This window comes from Thamnophis elegans, chromosome Z (assembly GCF_009769535.1).
Source record: "Thamnophis elegans isolate rThaEle1 chromosome Z, rThaEle1.pri, whole genome shotgun sequence".
Taxonomy (NCBI): domain Eukaryota; kingdom Metazoa; phylum Chordata; class Lepidosauria; order Squamata; family Colubridae; genus Thamnophis; species Thamnophis elegans.
Genome location: NC_045558.1, coordinates 96,977,813 through 96,998,859, shown reverse-complemented (window position 1 = coordinate 96,998,859; position 21,047 = coordinate 96,977,813). Strand labels below are relative to the sequence as shown.

Genomic DNA, 21,047 nt, shown 5'->3' with positions numbered 1-21,047 from the left:
ACAAACACACATACATATATCCATATCAGGGCTGAAATCATCTTACCTTCGCTACTGGTTTGGAACCGGGAGTGTGCGCATGTGTGAGCTCGTTTCGCTCATGCACAAACCTTCTGCGCATACGCAGAGTGTCTGTGATGACATCTAGGTGTGTGTGTGGGCAGAGCCTCTTGCCACCACCGCTATTGGTCCGCCCAAACCAGGGCAAACCAGCAGATTACCACCTCTGATCCATCATATCAGCAGTGGTTCACCCAGTGTGTCCAAAGTGGGACTACAACTCATGATCTAGTTATAACATGATGCCTTAGCCACAAGACTGCAGGTCTGCAACCTTAAACACTCAAAGAGCCATTTAGACCCGTTTCCCACAGAAAACACCAGGAGCCAAAAAACCTGGGTACATGGACAACTTGACGTCACTCACTTCCACCTAATCACATGATCCCCCAGCCATGCCTACTCAGCTGGTCTCTCTCTCTCTGTCTCTGTCTCTCCCTCCCTCCCTCCCTCCCTCTGTATTTCCCTCTCTTTTCTACTATCTTCCCCCCTCTTCCCACTCTCTATATACCTCTATGTCTCTTTATCTCCCCCTCTCGCTCTCTATCTTCCCCTCTTTCCCTCCTCTCTTATCTCTCTCTGTGTCTCTCTCTGTATTTGTCTCTGTCTCTATGTCTCTTCTCTCTCTCTCTCAGAAAGCTAAGGCTGGGCCAACCCAGTTAACTCTCCTTGGGGCTCTTCACTACTCCTTTTCTTTCTTCTTGGCAACTTTTTGGAAATCCGGGCTGGCTGAGGAACAAGAATGAGCCACGGTTTCCCTTCGGGTGACCCTCTTCCTCCTCCCTCCTTCCTTTTCATCTTGTGACCCCACGGCCGGCTGTGGTGGGACCAGGAAGGTGCGCACAAGCAGGGAGACCCTCCTCATGTGAGCGGCCAGCACAGCAAAAGTGTGCAGGGTGGGCGGGTTGACCAGCTGACAAGTGAGCGTCTTTGATGAGGGTGCTCTGGCTTTCTCCAAGCTTACCCCCAGGTGGATGTGCGAGGTTCAGCGGGGCCAGTCCCCTTTTCCCACTGCCCTAAGCTTCTTTACTCATCCAGTGGAGTGGTACCGCCGCTGACTTTCATTGAAAAGGCTCCCCGGGGTGAAAGTCCCCCGAGCAAGTTTTAAAGTTACAAATAGGTGCTGGGGGCCCATCGTCCTTTCCGTCATCCTCTCTTCCTGGATCCCATTCCCAACCCACCAGTCCTCATGTTAGCAAGGCCAGTATCAGTTGTGTCTATGTTGGGGCATGTCTCAGAGCAGGTTGTGCTTTCCCCAAGCAACTGAGGCAAGTTCAGAACCAACAAGGGCTGGAAGAAGCACTAGCAAGAGATGAGGTGACGGAGAATCAGCCCTGCTTGCTTCTCTATCCCCCATCGCCTTATCTTTTCAGGCCAGGTGAGGAGTGATTGGGAGGGGAGAGCAAGGGGCGGCCCTAGTCAGTGGTGGAACCACCCAACAGGGAGCCACAGCAGAGGGCCCAAAGAGCCACATGCAGCTCCAAAGCCATGGGTTGCCAATACCCACACTAGACCAAATTGGATCTCTAACTGTATGAAAATTGGGCTTCATATATTTGGAGTGTATGTTACCTGCAAAAACAACCCACCTAACTTGGGAAACACAGATTTCATAGTCAGAACAATGCAAAAAATTAAAGTTTTTAACAAGAAAAAACTAATAGAGAAGGAAAGAGGAAGAAATATTTCATTATTATTTAAAATTATGTAATAATTTCATTTAAATTTATTTAATTTAATAATGCTTTCCCTTTGAAACCAAAAGCCCACACATGTACAAATAATTTAAAACCAATTTCTAAAAGTAAGTTTACAATTTTAATCTGATTTTGAAACCAAAAAGTAGTAGAGAAATAGCTTTCATTTTTAACGAAAAGGGGGCTCTTGGTGCACCTGACTGGTGCACTTAAAGCAGAAGTCAATTGATATGGAAAGGGAAGGAGGAGGAGATGGTAAACACAGAAGCAGCCAGACTGCTGCTCAGGAACCCAGGGGAATGAATCCCTTAATGAGATTAAGGGACTTGGGGTGGAGAGGAAGAAAACCCTTTCTTTTGTGTCAGAGGCATATAGAGTTCTCTGTTAATGAGCTGGAGGGAAAGATCAGCTGATTGGGCCATGTCTTCCGCCCCAGTCTGATCTCTGACAGCTTAACTCACAAAGTCATGGTGATGGCCTAGTGCAAGTGGGAGCATATGCCTGAACAGGTAATGTCACAGCAGTTCGTCTTTTTTACATACCGGACTGAGGAGTACATTTAAAAATAATAGATAATGTATCATCGAATGGAACAAAGAAGAAGTAAATAACTGGTAGCCTCTATTACAATTCCAATCAGCCCCAACCACCCAAGCAAATGGTTATACATAACGGGAGTTGTATCCTTAGAGTCAACAAAGCACATAACTCAGCATTTCGTAGAGAAGTAGAGTGATTGGGATCTTGGCATTACTCTCAAATCTTCCCAGCTCTGTAAGAAACATAGTTCTGCTCCGCCATATTATTAAAATCACATGACATGGGTAAAGCCCATGATGACAGTTGCCAGATGATGTTTGGACATTTCATCAAACATTATTGAAGCCCCCTGGAATAGTTGGGAAAGACAAGAGAAAATGGTCCTTCTGGGTCATAGCTGATACTAGAAACTATTCTAACATTTGTGACTTCCTCTAAATCTCAGTGCTTACATTAGGATTCTACATTGCACAATTCTTCTTTGGAACCTGTATATTTAAGTGACCCTTATTCTCTTTAGCTTTCCTGCTGTAGATATGCCTCCATCTATTTTGACTCTCACCTTGCATCCTTCACAGGCGCTAACACCATAGTGGTAGCCGGATGACTTATCCTGACACACAAAGCAGGGTTTGTAGATTCGGGGCAGTGGGGGTGGTGAAGGAGGACTGGGTACAATCTCTTCTGAGCTGGTACTTTGTGTTTCAATGGCTACAGAAAAAGAGAGAGAAAAAACACATGAAAGTACTGGTGAAGTTTCAAACCTATCTGGAACCTATATGTGAGTTACTTAATCAATTCCCTTTAGTTACACTACTTTTGAGCCAAATGTGCATGGCATTGCTTGATTTTCCAGTGCTTGATATGAAATGATGCTGTTAAAAGGATTTGGTTTAATATGTTCTAGGAGAAAAAAAGATGAAAGATTGGTTCACAGAGTTCTATCTTGGTTTCTCATTCACACGTAAACAGATGTTAATGCTCCTGATGTGGAATGTATTTCTAATCTTTTGCGAAATGGACATAAATGAGGAAGGACTCAGCAAGAACGTATGCTCTTAAAATGCTTGCATACCAGAAATGCTTACTCTACCTTACCATGTCATCGTTTTATTTTTTATTTTTAAAAAACTGCAACATTTCTGTTGAAGAATATTGGCATGAATGACAAGAGGAAGATACATATATAAAATTATCTACAATAACAAATTGATTGCTGTCTTTGTAATTCAAGTGGACCCTTTGCTCGGACTATGGAGTTTCAGAAAGGAATATAGAAATGGAGAAAGGGAAATGTTCTGCAAAGCCTGGAAAGGTTGACTGATCAAAGACAGTCTCAATATAAACACCAGTTAGCTTCTTGGGACCACCACTTTGTGGTTTTAACAACATCATTTAAGAGTGAACCGTTTCACCATGTCCTGCTGGGGAACGCTTTCCCGTAACTTACATTTTGGTTAGACAGATTTTGCAACCCAAAAGCTTTTAACATAGCAGATACTTCACAAGGAAAATGGAAAAGGAATGCAGTAGCCCAATGAGTAAGAAAAGCCCCAATTCTGTAAACCTGAAGGCCTGAAAGTTTTGAAAGCCGCCTCCAGCATGCTTTCTGCAAGGGAGGGATGGCATCTCTTCAAGATGCAATCTGACATTTTCAGGCCAGTGAAATGAAATCTGGAGTTAAGCCAGCCATAACCAGTCCCAGGTGCATTAAATCTTGGTGTTGCAGCTTAAGGTGGTGGAGGAAAGAAGAAGGGAAGGAAGGCAAGCAGCACAGCAATAATTAGGCTTCCTGGAGTTGAAAGCAAAAAGGGTTGGATTTAAGTGAGGAGTGATAAAACCATAATTTTAAAAAGTGTCCCAGAGCACACACAGAGTGCTTTTTCCTTTCAGCAAAACAATAACTAATTCCATCTTCTTGTTCATTTTACTTTCCACTAAGTAATATACAGTATAAAATAGGGAATCATCTATCCATCAAAGGACAAGAAAGGGACAAAAAAGAAATTCAAGTTATGCCATAACAAAAAAAATATTAGTCATACATAGAAATAATTAATGGCAAGCAGGCTTAAACAGTTTTTTGATGCCTCTAATTAATAATTTCTAGAGAAAAATGGATAAATAGCTTAAGAATTAACAATGGTTTCATTTAACCGGAATAACAAGAGTGGGAAGCTGGCAACTAACTCAGCTTGTAAAATAAAATGTTGTCTTATTGAGTAACATGGGGAATGGAACGCCAGGATTCTGAAAGGCTAGTCTTCAAAAGTAGACAAGGAAAGAATTCCACCCATCAAAATTCCATCAGCATAAAAGCATGCAAGCTTCCAAGTTATACAGAACTCATCAGCAGGAAAAATAAAAGAAGCACTTAAAGAAGTAGAGGAAAGGGTGATTGGGGCAAGCCAGATAAAACTGTGGCATTTCTCAGCAAGAAAACTGAAACTAGGTACTCCTGTTTTGGGGTTGCAAGTCCTCTTTATATACGGATTTCAACTTGATGATTCTCCGGAACTCAGTCTTGGTCTATGCCTGTCAAGTATCAAACAGGAGCCATAATATTTTTGTTCTGCTTCGGCTGGTAAGCTAGTGTTGCTTTCTGTTGAAGATATTAGCCTGAGATCTGGATTTAGATTCCTATTGGTCAGGAAGCTCACTAGATGTCATCATTCAGTCTCTCTGCTTAACCAATCTTCATGGTTGTAGTGAGGATAGCCTGAATTTGTCAGAAGCCAGCCTAATTTGGCATATAAACCTTGGCCATGTTCACGCTGGATCAGTACAGTGAGGGCTGCTTTTGAATTACATTTGGAAAAGACAACCGATGCAAAATGCTGCTGCCTGGGTGGTATTGGAGATCTGTTACATGGAATATATTGCTCTACATTTTTGAATTTGGACTGCTTTGCAGTTTGTTTCCAATTCGAAAAAAACAAAACCTTTTTCATTTTTAAAACCATAACAAGTTGGGGCCAGTCCATCTGAAGGATGGCTGATTTCCCTACAATGCTGCTATCATGCGGAGATCATTGGCAGGCCTTCCATGGTATAATGGGTGAAGACCTTTTCCTCTGAATGTTTACTCTTAAAAATTACCAAGGTAATTTTTAGTCTTTTCTTCCATCTAAGAGGGTGAACTACACTCTTCCATTAGGTTTCTATACCAAATTGAATGTTGGCATAGCCTCAGTTATTTTATTTAAGCATTTTGTCATAAAAAAGATTAAAAAGTAGCATCACTTTATTACTGTGTAACAACACATTTGGTTTAAAATTAATAATTTATCATTTTCATTAATTTTCATGTCTTTGTGTTGTTTAGCAGAACCCTAACGCAATACTTAAGATGGCACAAAAGATAAGAGTGTAATGTTATTGTATGTGGTTATATATCTTATCTAAAACCTATTTGCACCACATATCAATACCACATGGACACTTCTAAGGAAAATTCTATCCAATGACATCTCATATGGAAACCAACCTCTAAACTTCCAGCAGGCTGTCCTCTAGCCCCATGAAATTCATTAATCTTCCTGACACTCACATACATAAATAGGTTCATTGATATACCTTCCACTCTGGCATAGCCTATTTCAAAAGATTTGATTCCCATGACTCCTGGTTGAAGAAATAGCTCTGATTCTAGGCACAAATAAGACAGAGAGATAAGATTTGCTTTCCTTCACAATCTGGGGAAAGGTGATTTTAAGGTTGGAGATGGGAAAAAGATTGAGGTTGGAGGCTGCACTGAAAAGCTGCAAGGGAAGAAGTCACATGAATCCTGGCAAACCATAATGGCTGCTCCAGGCTTGCATGTGCACTGGGCAACAATAACAAAAAAAACATAGCCCGCACATATGTGAAGTGTTTGCTGTTCCCCCAGACATGAAAAGGTTAAGGCATTTGGCTGCACATCCACAGCTCCTTTCCTGTAGGATGTCTGCCGATGTTTTTCTTCAAGTTATAGTCCGGAGTAAACCAGTCAGACAGGATATTAAAAAGCTTGGCCCCACTCAGGGAGAACAGGCCTTCAGATGGGAAAGGCCTCCAGGCCAGTCCCCCAAGGATGGCTTTGATTACCTCCTTTTTAGCCAAAAAAACAAGCAATCTCCTACACGTACATACGTACATGTGCGCATACACACACATACACAATTCGCAGGGAAAGGAGCCAGGATGTGAGCCCAGCAAACAAAAGAGCTGGCACATGCCAGGAGATTAGACATGAAAGGGGATGCATTGAATGGGGCCTCTACTCAGGAAGAGGCTCACAGCTGGGGAATGCACCCTGAGGATTTCCACCAACTCACAGCCCATAACATCCCCACCCTGACAGTGCAAAACACAAGGTTTCTCTGGACTAATCCCTCCCACTGTTAACACACAGAGGCGTGGCCCAGAGCCAACTGCAAGGGAGACTAGAGGCACACAGCTGTGCCACAGAAAAGCAATAAGGCAGATAGCTGTACAACTGAGGATTGGTTTCCATTCCTAATTCTGGGCAGGATAACAATGGTCAACTAGGAGAAGAAGCTAGAAGACTTGACTGAGCTGGACTCCCCAAACTATGACAATGAGTTAATTATAAGGTAAAAAGGTACACTGCAGATGATCAGAGGAACTCTTTCGTGTTATCAGAAATTCATTGCATAACTGTGGAACTCAAAGTAAATATTAGCTATGCAGTCACACAAGAAGACACCACTGCTTTGAAGAGTTGCAGACACATATTAAGTTGAAGGATCTCTGGGAATTAAATCAGAAATGCTGCACAGCCTTACATTTTGGAGGATTCCAAAATGTGATTATTTCCTTCAACCAATATGGCATAATCCAAGAAATATTTTATTATATAATTCTGCTGAGTAAATTTATTAAAGAGTTTCTTCTTTAGTTCTTACAGGAAAACAACTAAAGTCTGGGTGAGGAAAATTAAGACTCTTATGTTAAGACAGTACTGTGGCCTTCTGGAATGGGAAAACATGGATATTTGGGAAGCTGAGCCTTTGGTTTCGATTTTGAAAATAATTCAATCTAGAAAATAACCATGGAAGAAAATGACAAAGATTCAATAAGTAAATATTTCAGAGTCCTATCTTTATCCTTATTTATACCTCTCAATCTATTGAAAGATGGATTTGCACTGGCCATGGTAGATGCGTAGATGCTCTCTTTAAGTGCCGTAAAATACCATCGTGGAATTGTGACTGTGGGGCAGAAAAACAAACCATTCAACATATAGTGTCAGATTGCCAAAATAGAGTAATATAGCAGAGACTTTGCTGATTTCCTGGCTGTGATAAATGAAGCAAAAACTATACCTGTAATCTAGAAATACGTTTATAATATTTTAGATTTCATACTTTGAATGTCTGTCTCCTGTATTTTTATCAAAATGTGATGTGAATGTGACATATGACAAATAAATAAATCTTAATCCAGACACAGCTCTCTTTCTCTTTGAAGAACAACCCAAATGTCTTGAAGTACAAGAACATATTCTGATTCAAAACTTGACTGAAGATTCCTTTTCTGCTAAGAGTTGCCATACAACAGGGAGTTAATAGTGGGCAGAATAGTGGGAACATGTAGATTTTCTGATTCTGCAATTATCTTTCCTCCCTTTTCCCCATTCCTTGTCATCTGTGTAAAATAAAATTATTCGAGCGTCACAGACTTTTCATCACTGTCCTGAAGTTTAATGAGATATAGAACATAATCAATGCATTCTGAGGCATTTATGGTCAATGGTCAAGACATTGAGTGTATATAATTCAACGTATTTTAAGTAAGTCACATGTGTCTCACTTCACTATAGCTGAAGAAAAAAAAAACAAATTTGTGGATTTATACCTTCCTCTACTTGTCTGCTTCTCTTTCTCTCTCTCTCTTAAATGTTCTAGATCTCGAGATAGTCTCTTGCATGTACACAGACAACAAATGCCATACCTCATTTCCTTTTTAATGTCTGCCATTTCTTGTTTCTTTCTAATATTTGCAATTTTGCCACACACATCAAAATTTTATAAACTTGATGTCACTAAATTAAACATAAAACAATGCATAGTGTACATTTATTTCTCAATTACAAGCTTCTTCAGCTGATTTAGAGGACATGAACTTGGAGGCAGCCAGTGCAAACTATGCTTCCTATTAACATAATATGTTCTGAAGCATTGTTTATTAAAGCTTTTTCTCTCAGGATCCCTACCCAATTTTAAACATAACGGAGGACTCCAAAAGAGCTTTTGTTTATCTGGGTTATACTTATTGATATTTATACTATAATAAAAATTAAAATGGATGCATTCATTGACACTACCATTTGTTGCAATTGTTTGATGGGATTTTAATATAGTATTATTTTTCAATATAAGCTACCAAATGATTTAGAAGATCAGGGATCACTAGGGGTCCAGAGACCATACTTGAAAAACCACTGTTCCAAAGGTTAGTTCTAGCTCCACCAATCAACTTGGGGAAAAATAAGCATTTCCTGAAATTTTCTTTCCCCCTGAGCTTATCAATCTTAGTATCATACCAAAAGCAATCTTGCAAAAGTTCCAACATCAACAATAAAGTTCTAATTTATTACCATTTTCTGGAGTCAATATTTCCAAGTAAAATCAGTCCTTTAAAAAAAAAAAAAATCTTTCAATGTGTTTTGCCTCAGATTTTAAGGAATGGTAACTACCCAATCTACCTAACTTGGTATCTTAATTCTTCAAAATAGGGTAGTTGCCAAAAAGAAAAAGCTATTCAGCACCTTACACATAGGCCTAGCGCTAGAAAAGGAAATGTATAATTCAGAATGGATTGTTTCCAGCACCCCCGCTGTTGTAGACAAAGACAAAAGGCAAAGCTAGTAGCTGGAACAACGAATGACTGTTCCCCTGGCCAAGAAAATGATTGTTGGGTTACCCAATTATGCCCACAGAGGAGCAAATTAACTGTTCCCTGACATGCCCTTACTGGGTCGATGCCCACCTCCTACCCAAAAGCAGAAAACAGAGTTTGCTTTCTTTGACAAAAACTGCAGGTGGGGGAAGAAGAGAAGTCCATGTTTCTGGATTTTGCAGAGGAGGAGACAGGAGCATCATGCTTCCCATTCTATTCTCACACTCATCCCTTTAAAGTCACAGAATTTGAGGAGGGGAAAATTATTCCAAGGAAAGTTTTCATGTTCCTCTATTTTCATTGTAAAATAGGAAATGTTTCCAATGTATATCTGTAGAATCACATTTTAAAGTGTGAATTCTTCAGCCCTTGTGGAACAAACTTGTGCAAAGTGCACTCATCTTGGATTGTCAGTCCATCTTCTCTCTTTAGCCACATCCATTCAGCAGCATGTGCCACTAATCCTATGAAGTTACTTAAAGTAGTGGATATGAATAAATAAAAAGAGGACTCCAGACCACATAGGCATGGTCTTCCCTTATCTTTGAAGACCGATTCCACAGACTTACACCTAAAAACCAAGCTTTACTTCTAGAACATAAGGCAGGTTTAGCATTGTCTCATATCACTTGATAAATTTGGAGAACACTCTATAAAAAGCAGTTTAAAAACACAATCCAAAACTCTTTTGAACTTCTTAAAGCTGTTTTATTATTGATAACATTTGAGCTTATTCTCCACACCTTGTCCCTTTAATTTCAATAAATGGGATGGGGAATGGAAGGGGGCGGGCAGATTTCAGAAAAGTTCAGTCATTCTGCTAAAAGAAAATTCTTAAGAAAATAACCAAAAAGGAGTGTGGACAAGATTGATTTCCATTTGGGAGGAAAATGTCAGCAGTGCCTTTTGATAATCCAGTTAAACCAAAAGTCAAATGAGAGAACATCTGAGAGTCTTTCAGATGGACAACAGTTACTGCAAATGACATTATAGAATTAATAGTCCACTTTTCCATCTCACAAATTTTGTTTAATAAAGGACACTGGAAAGCACTGGAAAATTAGAAATGGAAAACCTTGTGTAGTAAATGTATGCATTATCAACTTTGGTGTTCCAGAAAACAGAGCCACCTAGAAGATTCCTTAAGTATCTAATGTTTTATGCCTTAACTCTGCTTTTCAGTACTATGCAGAAAAGTGGCACAGTTTTGTCAATTATAAAATGCAGGATGAAGAATTTTCCCAGGAGCACCTGTTCTGTTAACTGAGACACAAAGCATAGGAGCTATACATATAGAATAAGACATTATCTTAGGCTAGTAGATTTTATAGATTAATAATATATTCTGTGGTAAAGTTCACTCTGATTATCTTGACCAAGATGCCTAACAGATGATATTATTAGGTTGTCGCAGTATTGTGAGTAAGATGAAAACATTTTTCTATCTGTACCCTGTACCAATAAAGTGAAGGAATAACACTTCCTGACAAATTCACTGAGGAAGATGGAGTTCATTTCCAAAGCTACTTGGAAACCAATAGTAGGAGAGGTATTAAAAACAGCAGTTGACAAAAAGTGCGGACTAGGAGGTACACCAAAGCAGGCGGCTGGTGCGACTGATAGTCACTGCATGACAAAGGGGGAAAAAGAAGGGATTCTAGCAGAGAGTTGATAGGGTGAATTCAAACTAGGTGAATTATCTCCCTCATCCAGAAATGCCTGAGGAACGCCCAGCTTATCTCCTACATATGCAGTGTTGGAACCTTCAAAACAAAGAACATTAAGATATAAACTATGATTTAATTCTCTGCACATAATTTATGTATGGGTAACTAAGGAAAATTAGGTTTAAAACATTCTTAGAGAAATCTCTTTGAAGATCTATGGAAAATTTTATATTGAGTTGGATTGCATCAGTGTCTGAGTGTAAAAGTTTACTGTGAGCATAGGACGTGTGCCTGGGAGGATCTGATGGGGCATAAGAGAGCCTAGTGACTGATCAATACCTCAGTGGACAGTACATATGCACCGTTTGCATTTGATCACTGTAGGAAAGAGAGGCTTGTACAGGCCTCCCACATCGAAGGCCAAGCCCTTGACAGAGAAGGGTGGACAGGATGAAATGGGAAGTGGGAAAAGATCAGCTTCACCTTCCTAGAAATGATCTTGTGTGGAGATTTTCCACAAGTAAGGAAGGAGAAAATAGAATCCTACTGTGCCTCTTGGGAATTTCTCCATCCATGAAGAATGTATCAATGGGGAACAGAATAGAGTGCAGTACATTTATCACATATTAAATGTCAATATCTCCCTAAAAGACATTTGCTCTGAAAATTTATCACCAGCTTTTTGTTTATTACCTTTGCAAGAATCTGCTTTATATGAGATTAGATTATTATCCATTATTATCTGGAAGTAGTAAATTAAAAACTACTCTTTTCCCTATTCAGCTTCTTTCAAACAAAGCAGCTAAAAATCTCTTGTGAGCAAAACAAGCACATTCTTTCAGGGGCACGACAACGACTAATATTTGTAGCCAATGGATGGCAACATTATTATACTGAGTTTGGAAGAATAATATTATTTAAAAAAAAAATGCTTTTAAATTAAATTTTGAATATTCTCTTGTTTTCGATCACTGCCTTAATTATAAAATATAAATAAACAGCACACATTTCAGTAGAACATGAGAGAGAACAGAGATTAAAAGCAAGTTGCCAAAAACCCTAAAAGTAAATATCCAAGCAATTTGCTTAAGGACAATTGGACTACTTTTTCAGAGATAAAAATCAAATCTAAATAACATGAAGATTTATTATGGTCTGAGTTGAATGAAGGCTTTTAATAAGTATTTCAGATTGCAAAGATATGTACAGCCAAAAAAGAAAGCAATAAACAACTTAAATTATGAGCATATCCAGAATTTGACTTCCCCAGTAGATTCATAACAAGATCATTCAAATACACACTTAAGTATAAGCTCATAAAATATATCACCACAAAGGTGACTAAAACACATCAAAAGGACACACCCAAAATATAAAATATATGTAATGAATCACAGGTGAGCCAAAGCCACAACTAGGCACAGTTCTAAAACTAGCAAAAATACGTACACTAGGCTAGACTGCACTGGATTAGTACTAAATCCAAATTCACTGTGCTCAGTGGATAACATTGTATCAATGTTTACTGCTCAGCATAACATACCTATTTTATCCTACTTCAAAAACTTCTTGAAGGTAATAATAAAATTAATATAGTGTTCTTTTTTATATAAAACAAACTTGTATTTAAGAAACTAAATAAAAACGCAAATTTGTTAAGTTGTTTGGAGACTGGGAGAAGTAGAGAATGTGAAGTGGCCCTAATCACTCTTACTAAGATTGTCTGCCAAGCTTCTCTTGAGCAGGAACATAGTAAGAGATCAGAGACTGCATGGGATTTTAGCACCGAGATAAATTTAAAAGTTGACAACTACTTCTAACTTGTACTGAAATTACTTCCTAGGGGTAAACCCCCCCCCCCACAAAACTTTGTATTAAGCAAGGCTATATCAATAAATTTATGTAATATTATTTGACAATAGGAAAAATTGTTTTGCCATTGCCATCTTCAGAGGTGGTTGTTTTTTGTAAAAAAAAAGTCTAGCCTACAGACTTGGGATTTCTTAGTTGTCTACTATTCAAGTCCAGTACTGCTTAGGTTTTATGAGATCAGCCCAGTGATGGGTTCCGGATCCTACTGCAACCAGTACGGTGCGACGGAGCTGGGCATCCACCTCGGCCATGCATGCTGCACACCCACTACCCTGTGACGCTCCAGCTGCTCGGTGGAGGTTGCACAGGCGCCATACACTGCACACACATGCGCAAATGGCCCAGTTGGCTTAAATCAGGTAAGGAACGCGGGTGGGTGGGTGGGCCCTCCAAAACATTGTTCTGATACAGTGGCCACTGCTCCCAGCTGTCATTGGTACATCCGTACTGGGGCATACCACCCGGAGCCCACCATTGGATCAGCCATAGTTGTCTCATTGCAAATGGCAAGCAAAAACATCCCAGTAGAATGGAACAGCAAATCATGCTTTTACCTTCTAGGAGGATGCTATTAGTGGTCAGGAAACAACCCTATTATTAAGATCACTGGAGGCTGTTGATAATAGATCATTATTTGCTCACTGTTCTTAATGTGTATCTTGCCCAGGTTTCCTGGGGTCAGAAGGATAGTAGAATTCAAGCCACACATCTCTCCTTAAAGATTCAATCTCTTAAAAGAGCAGGTTGTTTGAGGAGAGATGCGTGCAGGTAGTTCTTCATTTACAATCATTCATTTACCGACCATTCAAAGTTACAATGGCAAGGAAAAAGAGCAACTTACAACTGCTCTTTACACTTACAACCATTGCAGCATCCCCATGGTCATTTGACTGAGATTCAGGTACTCTGCAACCGGCTGTATTTACGATGGTTGCGGTGTCCCTGGATCTAGTGATTACCATTTGCAACCTTCCTAGCCAGCTTCCTGAAAAGGAAAGTCAATGGGGGGAAGTCAGATTCATATAATGACTCCATTTTAACTGCAGCAAAAGAGGCTGTAAAATCGGGCACAACTCCTTGCTTAACAATGGAAATTCTGGTCCAATTGTGGCAATAAGTGAAGGACTATCTGTATTAGACAGAATTGGAACACTTCCACATTTCCAGATTTGTGTTTCTACTATGTTGTCTGTGTTTTCCTGCTGAACATATTTATTTGTAGCTCAGTTATGTAGTCTAAATCATTAAAAAGGTTGAATTTTCCCATTATCAGCAAAGAGATCAGAGTTTATGAGCAAAGTCCCTGTTTTTTTCAAAGTCAGGAACTTTTGGTTGACTTAGTCTTCTAAGTTGTGAGCTGCAGGTGAAGTAGCATTATTTACAGGTCTTTAAAAGGGAAAGATGACTTAATGGCTTTATAGGTTCCATTTCATAGCACCAGTTGGGTGGTTTTTTTTTAAATTTGGCAACAATTAGTCTTACGGACTTCATTTTAAATACAACTGGAATTGCTTTCATCTGTTTCGAGAGTGCAGAGCCTTGCAGCTGTTCCATCTTTACGAATAAAACAAAAAGATAGAAATAGATAGGGTGCTAACTTCCCCACGCCCCACCTTTCTTTTTGAGAAGGGAGTGATGGCTGCAAAGAATCGGGTTGCATCCTGTGTTTTGTTTGAATAATTGTTGCATGGATTGAGACTGCTACAAGTTTCTTTTCTTTCCATTTTGTCTAGAATAATGGGAGTGGTGGGATTTTTTTTTTTATTGCTGCAAAACTTCTCCCACATCCCAGTATAGGGAACATTCAGCTTCCTGTCCTGGTGATGACTATAGTTATTGTTTAGAATGTCTGTCCCTCATGATAAGGTATCTCACCCTATCCTCTATATAGTTATAACACACAAGCAGAATTACAGCTACTGAGGGGGAAAAAAACCTCACTGCAAAATAGCCAACACACTCTTTTTTCACCACCATGGAAAGCAATTTGTTTTTAAATGTAATAAACGAATGGTGAATTGGCAGCTTCACAATTTTCTAGCAACCAGATACCTAAACGGAAGTGGACAACTATGGCCCTGGGAATATGCATTAAGATGTGCACCTCTATTGAATCTAGAGCAACTTTTCAGCCAGCAACACATGCGGACCAATCAATATATTCTGAAAACCTGGATTGGGGGAGTGTAGTATTTGGAATGTATGTTAGATTTTTTTCATGAGCCCCTTCTTTTTCCTCCAAAATCTTCAGTAGCGTAGAATAGGGCACTAACTGAATGATGGTTTTCATACTTTTCAGCTGTAAAAAAGCATTGATTAATAATGAAAATAACTTCATAGCTAACTGATAAAGTCTTTAAAGGGACTGAAAATTAAAAGTAATGGCATGTGTATGTGCATGCACATGAGTTTAAAGACAGTGGGATAGAACCTATATATCTCTGAAGGCATACAGAAGAATATACCCATCAAAGATAAGCATCCAAATTTTCTTTGTTCATATGATTCCCCCAAAGTATCTTTTACATCCCTTTAAAAAAGAGATTCTGCTATAGAATGAAAATAGCAAGACAGATGGACTACTAGTAAAGCTAAAGGTTTCCTCTGTCCAGTCATGTCTGATTTTATCTGTTTTTTAGCTGAGGGGGTGAGCATTATCCAAACACACTTCTGTTGTCATGTGACCAGTGTTGCATAGAACACTGTTATCTTCCCACAAAAGTGATACCTATTTATTTACTCATATTTGCATGCTTCCGAACTGCTAGGTGGGCAGAAGGTGAGACAAGTAACAGGAGCTCTCTCCATTGCGTGACAGTTTCCAGTTGACAAGTTCAGCATCTTTAAGCACTGAGCCACTGTGCGTGTTCCCCTCCCCCTAGATTAGGGGTGTTACACTGGTGGCCAGGCGGGCTGGATGCATCACATGCAGGCCACACCCATCTCAGCTCAGCAAAGGCAAAAATACCATGACTTGATCAAGTTTGACAACCATGCTCTAGATGGACTGTTATCTGACTCAATATTATAAGCTGGATTCTGGACCAGCTGACTGGTGGAAAGTAATACCAGCATTACTTTCAAAGCATTAAAAAAATTGAATTAAAGACAAAGTCATCTCTTTTCTCATCCTACTCCACAATTTCACTACTTTCCTTGGATTAGGAGAACAAGCCCTGATTTTGAAATAACCAAGCCCGGATCAAAATTGTTTGGGGACTTATTCTCCCTCCCACTCTGTCTTCTCCAGAACGATTACTAAGAGGCCATAAAAAGAATTTTTACTTTTGTGTTCATAGAGCATATCTTTATTTGACCAAATGAGTCAACTAATATTATTCCCTGGGGTTGTTTAACTTCTAGTTTACAAATGAATGACTTAGAAAGTTAAGGGGATAAAAGGAAGCGGGGAAGAAAATTTTTCTTAGTTGGGAAATAAGTATTTGAAAGTTGCTGGTTTTTAGAATTGTTTTATCAGAAGATGAAGGAGCCTTTCTCTTATTTAGAAGTTTCAACTTAATTATGCTACGGTTGCTACTAAGTGCTATTCTTGAGCACACTAAAATCTGATGGAGGAAAATAGGAGCATCTGGAGTTCAAAATACAATCAGAGCTTTGCTAAGTGAACCAACTGATTCCTTGAGGTCTGGATGATTCTGCTCTGCTATCTAAAAGAGCTAAAAAATATAAAAAGAGGAAGTGGGTGGCATGTTAATCAATTGCTAATACATTAAAATATGTTTTTCTTCTGCCTCTTTACAAATCAGTCAAACAAATTATTCTTGGGTATTTTTGTACTTACCAGATTATTAGATTAGTTAGAAATTGTGAGGCAACTATAAAACAGTCAAGAGCAACCTCTGGTACCTCTCTGTGCTATATTACCACTTTTGCAATTTTTAGTCAGCACTTGAAAACTACATTTTAATCAATGAAAACTACTCATAATTAAGATAATGGAAAATCCTAATCCCTAACTTCAAAGACTGGCACCAAAGAACTAAGAAGGATCAACAAGGTCATCTGACACAACTAGAGGCAGGTTGGGTAAATTCAGAGATGACTAAGAATTCCACTCATAGTGCTCTTCATTGTGGTCCCTGTGATTCATGTACATAGCTGAGTAACAAGCTTCATTACTAAGTGACCTATCTAATAATAAGGTGATCAAAGGAGGGGGGGGGGTGTACTACTGTTGCTGCATCCTTCTGAGAATTGGGACAGTGTGAAAGAAAAATGTGAACCCATAGAACTGCCTGGAATTAGTTCAGTGAAAAGACTTGCAGTTGAACAATACAGAAGTTGCTGCTGCTTTTTCATGGAGTACATGCATACCTGAAGAGTGCACTATTGTTTCACCTCATAATGAATTTTGATAATTGTCACTGTTTGATTGGACAAATGTTTGAAAAAGCAATCCTTTAGATGGACCATAGAAAATAAAAATAAGTGATGTTGTCTTTGGAATTATGCTGTTTGGTACCCAAAGAAAATCAACAATTACTGGACATCAAGATGATAGAGTGATGACAATCTTTCCATTAACATCAAATAACTGAATAAAAAGCAGGTAACATAATCACCTGGTTTAAATGGAATGCAGAAATGGATTTGGAAAGACTGAAGAGATTTAAGGAAAAGACTATTTTTATTCCTATGAAGAATAAGGATGGGTGGCTCTTTAGACAAGTACATTACACCTTCATTTGAAGGAGCAATGTCATAGCAGATAAAAATGCCATCTTTCATAATAGGAAATGAATAGGAATAGTAGACATCAATTTGACATTCATGGTGGCAAAATAAGAAGTTCACAAATAGGCAAAATAAAAGTGAAACCAAACCTTTCATGATAAGCTTTACAGAGAGATCAACATCTGCAAAGAATTTTAGCTCACTGCATGTGAAGGACTGAAACTAAAGAAGCAGAAACCATCACACTGAGGCCAGAAAGAATCATGATATAAATAATATAAATGCCTTCCAATTTCAAAGAAATGCTAAAAGTTCATGGACATGAAAAGACAGGAGGAAAAAAATTAAAACTTAAATCCTAGGACTGATGCTATCATTACATAAATATTTGTAACTTGACTTCAGTATTCTGCATTAGGCAGGTTTCCTACATACTATGTATAACTCATTTTGTGTCTTTTACAAAACAACATACCCTGAACCTTTGAACAGGTTAGGCTTCTAATGTTATCTAGTTCATGAATATGAGAAGAGTTTCTGAGGGGTAGAATTCTGAGCACACATAGCCTGAATTCTACTGTAAAAACTCCCACTAATGGATTTCAAGAAACTAATAGTACCTCCTTTACTTTGAATTTGAAAGTAGGTAGGATCAAATTCTCCAAACTGTGAAATAAAAGAAATTGAGGTACAGATGGTACATTGACTCTTGATAGATAAAGAGTAAGTTGGGTTGAAATGATTGAGGAAATAGAAAAAGTTTCAGCAAGTAAAATGCAATGGGAGAATGAGTTGTGACTATAAAAGGTATCACAATGTGACAAGCATACACCTGGTTTCATTTTAATGGTCTTTGAAAAGACTATGGTGCATTTGCATTGCTAAGCTACTATTGTTTAATGATGTAAGGATAAGGGTGGACCAGTATATATCTGTGACTTATTTATGGACTACAATGTTGCTTGACGCAATCTCCTACTTCATACAAAATCCACAAAAGCTCAACATGCTTTCCAGATTATGAAAAATGCAACTCACTGACATTTTGGGGCGACTATAATGTGGACCAATTTCCTTGGATGCAAATAAAATATGTTCCTTATTCAGACTGGATCAGAAAGTTTACAATGCTATGACATAGTAATATCTAGATCAAAACTTTTCAGACAGAGGGAAAAAAAACAAAATAAAGAAATATTTTAAGATAATTGTGAGCTTAGAGAATGAATATGCTACTGCTATGGTTATTTAAAACGGAATTTATTTATTATTGCATTATATGCATATAAGTTGAAACTCCCACCAAGAATTCTGGAAGTTCTGAAATTTCTAAAGAGGCTCTGTTGAGGAACATTAACAAACAAAACTACATCAAACAACATGTAGTAATTGCAGGAAAAAAGTTCTGTTAATCTGATAATAGTTTTCAGGTTACAAAATACATAATCATAGAAAAGCATAATTTCAAATGTTCAGGTGCTACAGCTGTCTTCATTAGATGCATGGAGTAAATCATTATGGGATTAGCTGTATGGAATTATAGCCCTAGACTAAAAGGTTCTCTACAGCTGGTTTAGAAACTTTATCAAAAGTATTTTCCTGAAAGAACTGCAGTAGAAAAACATAAATATTATATTGCGAAAGTTACCTGATGGATAAAACTAATTTGCTCTAGTATCTCATTTCCACAGTAGTGGTCAGCAATTCACCATTATTATATGTATGTAGAAAACAAATTCATACCCCCTCCCAAGTTTTCATACCATTCCTGAATGTCTTAGACAAGCCTAATACACAGATCTGCCTACTGTTTTTTTGAAAGTACCTTTGGAGTGTACTCAGCACATTCGGAATGGTAATGAGGATTGTGTTCCCAGGTTGGGGAGAACAGAAGCCATTTTCAATGCATAGTAAAACTACACACACAGCACTTCTTTTGAACATCCTCCCCATCCCCTGGGCCTATACACTGAATAAATCACAGCTCCCATTTTAGCAAGGAGATCCATTAAAGTGATGGAGAGAGAGGTGTCAATAATTTATCACTTCTTTTATATAATTTAAGAACTTCCTCAGTGGAGAGCAAACACCACCAAAGTATAGATTTGACAAGGTTTTGATGCACGGTGGCCTGTCGCTGGAGGGAGATGAGGGCTTGAAGATGAAGGACTTCCTTCAAACAGAAAAATAAAAAAAGAAAATAAAAAGTACTTTGCATATTTGGCATTGTTGCTCACAAATAGAAGGATACTGGAGCATTCCCTTTATCCACTAGAATGACAAAGAGATGTGATTGAAAGTTCTAAACTATCCCTCATTATGTACATCCATGATGAAATTTGGAATTTGGACCAGATGATTCAGCTGGAATGGAAGATAACCTGAATGCTTAACATAGAATATAATACTTCAAGAATAACCTGGTTTAATCAAATTGAATATCTAAGAATTAGTCAAGTATATTATTTCTAACCATAAAATCTCATGCCTGGGTGTGCATAAGCAGGGCATGAATTGCATCCCCTCCTTTATCAGTTATTTGCCAACAGCATCTGGTATCCAGAAATACATTCTTCCCAGGGGGCCCCATTTAAGTAATATCTCCCCTATCTCAACACCATTTATTGAGGCTTGTTTAACTGCATCCTAACATGACTAGATTTATTCATATATATCTTCCCTTCCCATACTTCCAGATGTTCTGAGAGGATTTATGAGATGTAGCAAAAAGAAAGAACAGGACTAGATTTAAAGTACTTTGCATTATAAGATTTTGACACTAGTATAAATTAATGCTAATTTACAATTATTTTCTTATTTTTTAAAAAATAAGAAAGAATAACAAAGGACATAGCACAAAAACTTACTCTCTTTTTTCTTTTTCCCTTTTCTTTCTTTCTTTATCCCTCCCTCCTTCCTTCCTTCCTTCCTTCCTTGTCAAAGAAACAAATAATGTAGTACAAAATAAATAAAATATTCAATTACCATGTTACAGGGATAAAAGTTAGCCCTGTTTGTTGTAACCTTCTATATAAGACAGACTAATCAGCTTATCCAGCCATGAGCATAGTTCAAACCCAGCATCTTCAGCAACCAAAATTTTCACAGAAAAGACCAGTCTCCTAGTAAAAACTGCACAATCTCAATTTCAAACTATCCTTTGCATTTAGTAATAAGGGGGAAACAAAGTTCCAAGTACAGAATATAAGGAATGGTAGAGGAAGTCATGGGGAATTGTTTCAATAGCTTCATCCAAGCATGGAGAGAGGTTCTGTGATTATATTATTGATCTACTCCTTCAACATACTCAAAGGTAAAGCATTAACTGTTGCCAATATAAACACCTTCCTATATATTACAAAGAGAATAGAAGAAGGAAAATGACAATCAGTCTATATAAAAGTCCACTAGGGGCGTTCAGTTTGATCTGTATCATGGCTTTCCTTGGAACAAACTTTAGCAGAGATTGGACTGAGAGAATGCAGTAAGACAATTCCAAGGCAGGTAACAAGGCAGGTATTTTTCCAGGTAACTTTCTCAACAAGAAATGATTGGACAGAGGATCTACCACAGAAAATCAATCTGGCCAATATTTCAAATAGCAAATTATCCT

General features: G+C 38.3%; 1 protein-coding gene across 12 annotated transcripts in view; it reads right to left on the bottom strand.

Moving 5' to 3' along the window:
* RARA (retinoic acid receptor alpha) overlaps positions 1-21,047 on the bottom strand; it is a 211,055-nt gene that overhangs the window by 20,357 nt on the left and 169,651 nt on the right. For 10 of the 12 annotated variants that reach the window (XM_032236703.1, XM_032236701.1, XM_032236709.1 and 7 more), the window contains one exon: positions 2,860-3,008. The exons of 1 other annotated variant lie outside the window; for it this stretch is intronic. In XM_032236703.1, the coding sequence (XP_032092594.1) occupies positions 2,860-3,008 (149 nt within the window). Of the gene's footprint in view, positions 1-2,859; positions 3,009-7,417; positions 7,470-21,047 lie in introns of those variants that run through there. One more of the 12 variants, XM_032236712.1, reaches the window with a different exon arrangement.